The 7,333-nt window shown below is 34.1% G+C and overlaps 1 protein-coding gene and 1 pseudogene across 1 annotated transcript; both read left to right on the top strand.

The window, feature by feature from the left end:
• Positions 2,967-5,410, top strand: LOC104753656 (annotated as a pseudogene).
• LOC104750520 (putative F-box protein At1g67623) lies at positions 6,396-7,229 on the top strand. Its single transcript, XM_010472323.1, has one exon. It carries the CDS (start codon positions 6,418-6,420, stop codon positions 7,177-7,179), a length of 762 nt encoding a protein of 253 aa, XP_010470625.1. The 5' UTR covers positions 6,396-6,417; the 3' UTR covers positions 7,180-7,229.

Raw genomic sequence — 7,333 nt, 5'->3', positions numbered from 1 at the left:
ATTTGGAAAAGACTATGTTACTGGAACACACAAAATAGTGTGTTTACATAATATTAACAAGTACAGCACCATCTTATCATGCGATATATTCGATTTTGAAGTCAAGCAATGGAGGCAGGTGCCTCCACCTCTTCCTGAACATCGCTTAAACAACACCAACTCACCAACTTTTGCAAACGGATGGCTTTATTGGTTCCACCTAGACGTGACCAAATTGATTGCTTTTGATCTTCACACGGACATGTTTCAAGTCATTCCAAATCCTATTATTGAGACATTATCATCATCCGTTGTTGATATGAGCTTCGGTAGCATAGACGACGACCGTCGTCTTGTGTGGGCTTTAGAGACAAATGGAGATGGCATGCAACACGTTTGGAGGCTCACTAACCACAACACTGGTGGGGCATTATTGAAAATGGACAAGTTGTTCTCCATTGACTTGAACAAGATTAACCCCACTTGCTATACGCCTCATGATGAGACTTCACTCTTCCACCCTGCGGCAATTTCCAAGAATGGTAACAAGGTGATGCTCTTTAAGCAATTCCTGGAGCCCCTCCTATTTCAACCCCCAAANCCACTTACTATAAGCCTCATGATGTTACTTCACTCTTCCACCCTGCGACAATTTCCAAGAATGGTAACAAGGTGATGCTCTTTAAACAATTCCAGGAGCCCCTCCTATTTCAACCCCTGAACTCTACATATCACATCTTTTCTTGTTCTCCTCTTCTTGACAGTCTCCTTGTTCCTTTTTTTCCAAGTTTAGTCTCTCCCTTTATGAATTAATTTCAAGTTCTTAAAATTAATGGATTTTAATTAGTGTCACATTATATGACATCTTGTTTATTTTTCAGTGCAAGTTTCAGGCTTAATTTGGATTATTTTTGATCATCTATTAGTTCACCATGATGCTTCTTCAAAGGATATTAAGAAGAAGTGCTTGGATCTCATCCTACTTGTGTGGTTTTTCATTCTATTTTCCTTATCTTTTATTTATTTTAGTATCCCGTATTCGGTTTCTATTTGGAGTTTCCTAATATTGTTATAGTAGTGCATGGTTAGAGTTCTACGTCAAAGTGGATTTCCACATGCATATACATTCTGGAGGGTTAATTGACAGCTAACTGCAAACTCATCATCCCAGGAGGGTTCTGTTCCGGTTTAGGAGGATTGTTTTCTTAAACCCAATACATCTGCTAAAGGAAAAAAGAACGAGCAGGTCCATTGACAAGTTAAGGAGATTATTGATTTTTTTATGTATATTAGTGAGAAAGTTTTAATGAATTGATGAGAATGATACTAAAAGCAAAAACATATATAGCCGAAGATCATGGCAAAACAGTGTAAGATGTTCATATCTAATATGATTTACAAACGTGAAACTGGATATATATAAACTAAATTTAGTCGAACTTGAAGACTGTAGAAGCCTGATTCTAGCTTCGCTCAAACAGGAAAGTTATATGGCCATGCACTTGTTTGATTCGGTTTTTCTAGTCGTCTGATTTCCTTGCAAGTATGGAAAACAACCACTACTTAAGAGTTATAATTTCCTTGTAGCCATTGAGTTATACAATTATCGATAATTAGTAAAATTATGATTTACCAAATCTATTTGTGTTCTAATTTTTTTGAAGAGGATGGAACTGGAATACAAACACTACTTTACTTGTTCAAAGCTGCTTAAGAGAGAATAGACCTCATGAATGATATCAAACATTGACGGTAATTTGTTTGATTTGCGGGTTTATACCTTCGTCAAAAAAAAAATTCAGTCTTAGAAAAAATATTTCTGCTGCTAAGAATCTTCGAGAGTACAAGTGACCTAAAAGGGACAAAAAAGGGAAATAAAAATATATTCAAAAGTGTGTTTGTCATTAGTAGGTTTTTTCCGATTTTTTTCCTTTTACTTGACTACATTCTATAATTTGGTATAGAATTTGGGATTTGTATATACAATTAGGGGTGGTATTGGATTCTAATTTGTGAAGATTTTTGAAGAGTTTAACAAAATTATTGAAAAAAATCATTAAAAGTGAATTAATGAAAAATTGTTAAAGATTGCTAGAGAGTTTTGTTGATTATTTTCTAAGCTCTTGTAAAGTCGTACAAACAATCCTTGTATTTTTATGATACTTTCTATGACTATATTTTGTAAAGAAAGTGTCTAAAATCATGAACTAATATCATAATAATTGAACTAATTAACAATCCTAGATTATTTTGTTTTAATTGAATAACACAAAATTTTTAATGACTTTATAAAAGTCTGAATCCAATAATCCGAATTTGTTAAGATTTTAATTAAATTTTTACAAATCACAAACTAATAACATTAAACTTTAACATAATTTAACAAAATTTTGATCTAATAACAACAGATTCTATATAATATTTAAAATCTTTAAAACTCTAATCAAATCTCAAATCAATAATCCCCACTAAAAGTTGGTTACATGATTTGGCCAATAAATGTTGGTTACATGAATGTTTGCATAATCTAAAGATTATTTCTTAATTTATTATTCTACCATCCTATGATAGAAGTCAAATAAAAAAAATTCTCCATTTTACTATTTTTTACCAAAAAATAAATAAAATATTTGTTTCTATAACTATAAAATTTAAACCAATGAGAGCTTTATCATAAAATAGAATATAGTTAAATAAAACGATGAATATCTGAAATCACCTATTAATGACAAAGAAAACACTTGAATATATTTTTATTATTTCCTTCTTCTTTTGAAAAATTGAATCTATTATATATTAAAAAAAAAAATAGGAACGACCTTATAGATTCCAGACTCACTTCAACGTTTGCATATATCATCTTCTCTAGTTTCATTCTCCATTGATTTATTTACTCTCTAATTAACCCATTTTCCATCGGTTTAGTTCTTTAGAATCTCTATTATTCCCCAAAATTCGATTCTTTTTCACCATAGTTTACTGTTGTTATGGAGAACAAACGTAATCGCAATCCTGGCGTTAGAGTCGTTGGAAGAAGAGTTTATGATTCGAAAAATGGCAAATCATGTCACCAGGTGAGACTTATAGTTTTGTTTGGTTAGATAATAATTTTTTTTTTCTTGATTTAAAATGTTGGTTCATTGGTTTGTTTGTAGTGTCGACAGAAGACTATGGACTTCGTCGCACCGTGCAAGGCCAGGAAGATGAATACTAACAAGCCTTGCCCCAATAAGTTTTGTTACAAATGCTTATCAAACAGGTTCGTTTTTTTTTTATTTCCTTGTTTTTTTTTCCACAATAATAACATCTTATTATTATGTGTGTTTTTCATGATTTGAATCATAGGTATGGTGAGAATGCAGAAGAAGTAGCAAAGTTGGACGATTGGGTATGTCCTCAATGTAGAGGCATCTGCATCTGCAGTGTGTGCAGGTAAATTAGACGTCTCTTTGAGATATATTAGAGCTTTGATAATTATCAATGAAATAAAATGGTTTGTGTGGATTTTTACAGGGTAAGTCGAGGGCTAAACCCCACTGGGATTTTGGTACATAAAGCTAGAGCTTGTGGGTTGACATCAGTCGTTGAGCTTCTTGAAGTTGAAGGGCCTGATAAGTTTGCTTATCAGAGGAAGCCAAAACTGGTGACTAAAATAAATGATCATACAAATCCTGTTTTTAATGATCTATCGGTTTTGTCTTTAATTATGCTTACTTGATTAATTATGTAGATTGCTGCTTCCAATGAAGGTAGTAGTAGCAATAGTGAAACTGTTCCAGGGACAGAAGTGGAAATATTAGGTCAGACTATAATTTTAGAATTGTGTGTTTTGTTAGTTTTCTAATATAAAAGAAGAGGCTAATGATTTAACGTTTATGAAACAGATGTTGCCAAGGAGGAGAAGAAAGTGGTAGCCAAGAGGAAGAGAGCCGAATCCAGTGACAAACTTAAAGAGGAGATTCAGTTTGAGGCTCCAGTAGTTCCTCAGGGTACAAGCTTGACTTGTGTATCAGGCATTGATATACCCACTGAAGAAGCTGGAAATGTATTCCAGTTTTTCGAGTTTTGCTCAGCCTTTGGAAACGTATGATGAACATTGCTCTCTTTAGCTTATTAACAACATATGGTTTGTAATGATTTACTCTTAATCTGATTCGTTTTTAAATTTTGTGAATAGGCTCTTTCTTTAAAGGAAGGACAAGCTGAAACTGTTGTCCGTGAGCTGTTTGTACGTGAGTGTAACACAAGGAGAAACCAATACTGCCCTATTATCCAGATGATGATCCAGTTGTTGGATTTAATATCACATTATAGAGACATGTATGAGTCTATATAAATGTATACATATGTTTGTTTTCTTGTTCATGTTTCTGATGAATTTGAATTTTACTACAGGTCCTTGACTCTAAGTGCAACTGACAGCAGTTGGTTCACTGCTATTGGAGAGATCCTATCGCAGTCAGAAGTTTTGAGTGATGACTTCCCTCCTGAAACTTTTGTAGCGGGTGTTACTGAATACGAGAATATGGATGCATCGAGAAGGCTCAAGCTTCTAAATTTCTTATGTGATGAATCACTTACCACAAAGTATGTGAATCAATTTTTTCTTGTAGTTTTTATGTTTCGTTTTGAGATACCTAATGTGTGTAATTTTCTCAGGGTAATGAGAGATTGCATAAAAAGCGAAATTGAAGAGTCTGAAAAACAGAAAAAAGAAGCTCAAGAAAAGTTTGCATCAGCAAAGGAAAAGGTATTTTCTAAAATCTGTAAGATGATGAATTTTTATATATATATATATATATATCAATCTATTTGCTGTGCTAAAGCTCGTTCTGTCTTTATAGGAGAAGAAGCTCAAACAGAAGATGCAAGATGATGTTGCCAAAGCCATTATGGAGAAAAATGGAGCTCCATTGTCCATTGAGGAGCATAACGTAATCATGTCTCAAATAAGAGCCGAAGCTAAAGTAGCTCATGATGAGATGATGGAAGCAAAAGGCATGACATCTCAACGTAAGTCCAAATTCCTTAAGACTCAATATGTTCCTATATTGTTGTCCTCTATGTTTGTTGTCTTTAACGTGACAAATTCTATTTACAGAGACGCGTATATGTGATGCAAGTAGAACTAAACCAATCATATTGAATGAAAAAGGTCTTGTTCTTTGGGAACTGAAGTGCTATGAAGAAGAACCAAAATTTTTGCTTCAAGGTTTGAAATTTTGGTTAACGTTATTTTTATGTTTTGATATGCAAATGTGTTTAGTAATTTAATCTCAATCTTATTAATATGCAGATCTAGGAACATTTGATGATTTATGTCCACATGAAAGATGGTTAGCTTATAAGCCTGAACAGAAATCAGAGATAGAGAGATATATCTCTTACAAGAGGTATATCTATCGTTGAGACTGTTGATTTTGTGATGTAGCCAATGTTGTGATAAAATATGTGAGAATTGAACTCTGATGGATAAAGAGTATAGCTGTTTTGTGAACTCGTTTTGAGTAATTTGTTATTTTTGTGAACATTATAAGAGTGATCAAATGGTCTTCTTGTATTTCTCTTCAGAGGCCAAGCAAAGGCAGAAAGGAGTCAAACATGTAACGCTGCCTTCTGTGCAAGGGTACAATAGCAAGTGGCTCGTGTGTTCATGTTTCTATTTACAAAGTGTTAATTTTGTATTTCGTTGGAGTTGTGTTGGATGTAATTCTCTGGATTCGGTGTAGGAAAGTTTGTAGTCCATGCACTTGATGAGAAAGCCAGGGTTTATTTTTGTGTGATCAATGAATAAGAAGCTGAAACTTTTATCTTGTTTTATTTTGTGTCTTTACATCGTCTGAACACGGAGGTGGAGATTGTATTGTGAATTATCTCCTTGATGCTACTTTGGTATGAGGATATGGGAAGGACTGTCTCTTGAGTAGTTGATTGTATTGATTTGAACCTAGCCGGTTATTAGATATCATCTCCGTCGTATGTGACTCTCTTGCTATTATATATACAGAATCTATTTTAGGATTGATTATATATCTTGTGATCTCTATAAAAAGTTCTTTAATTACAATGGGGTTATTATTCTATTTTTGTATATTACAAAACAATTGAGTAGTTTTATAACGCGCGCCTAGGTTTATATTGTCATTATTGATGCTACAGAACGCCCAGCTAAAGTGAGTTCTTGATCCTGTTCGATGGACATACAATCTTCTCGAGTCTATCGGGTTTTAAAGCCTATTGTGAATTTCTTATTCCTGTTTTCTTTAGTCATATCTATCTATTTTTGTTTCCTTTTTTAATAAGGAAAAGGAACAATTTGTCTCTCCTAATCAAAAAAGGAAAACGAATTAAGCCCTCTCTATATATATAACAATATAATAAAGGGAATTGGCCAAATTGGATACAGTACTCTTGAATCTCAACAACAACAACAACAACATGGTATCATCCTCTCTGTTCTCCTCTTCATGGTCTATAAGGAAATCTAGGAAAACAAGAATTTGCCTCGATTCTTTACCGGATGATCTTCTTGTAGAGATTTCGTCATGTATCGCGGCTTCTTCCTTGTCAGAGGTTCGTAATCTCAGATTAGTTTCGAAACCGTTTCGACATATTTGCGATGATGGATATGTTCTCCGACGACTTTCGCTCCAAGAAACCCCTCTGTTCCCATGGCATCGCGACCATGAAACGTTCTCCAATTTTTTCAAAAGATGTCGCAAGAATGGAAACCCCGAAGCTTTGTATCGGAAAGGATTCATCTACTACTTTCTAGATAACCGTGAACAGAAAGGACTCAAATATTTAGCTAAAGCTGCAGAAAAAGGATACAAAGAGGCTAAATATGTCTATGGGCTGATTCTGATCTGTCTTGGAGGCCAAACAAAACAAAAGGGTTTCAAGATCTTTTCTTCTGTTACAAAGCCGTTGTTGTCAACTACGATAGAGGAGCTGCTGGAACTTCGATACAAGATTGAAAAGATTAGAGAGTTCGTTTGGGATCATGCCAACCCGGTGATGGAACGACTCAAAACAGCGTACCTTCGAGAGAAGTGCAAGTGCGCCGGTAAAACCATGATGTTCTTAGTAAGGAACTGTGGTTGGCGTCCATACGATGAAGTCAACGACATGAAGACTTCTTCTGCTTGTCAGTTTTGTCTGTGGCACTACGAAGTTGAACTTTTCTGTCGGAAGATTTAGTGATCGATCAATAATGTATTAAATTACAATTATTAACTAGTAAAGAGTGTTTTTTGTTTTACTTTGTGCTAGAATTATGGAGAGAGTTGTGGATAACTTCTATAAAAGCTTCAATTTTTTCTTGTTCTTTCTTTTTTGGGTTTTATTTTTTTTG

The sequence above is a fragment of the Camelina sativa genome, chromosome 16 (assembly GCF_000633955.1).
Source record: "Camelina sativa cultivar DH55 chromosome 16, Cs, whole genome shotgun sequence".
NCBI lineage: Eukaryota > Viridiplantae > Streptophyta > Magnoliopsida > Brassicales > Brassicaceae > Camelina > Camelina sativa.
The sequence above is the reverse complement of the archived record's forward strand: the minus strand, read 5'-3'. Positions and strand labels throughout refer to the sequence as shown.

Coding starts and splice junctions, on each gene's coding strand:
- LOC104750520 (XM_010472323.1), top strand. CDS start 6,418: ATGGTATCATCCTCTCTGTTCTCCTCTTCATGGTCTATAAGGAAATCT.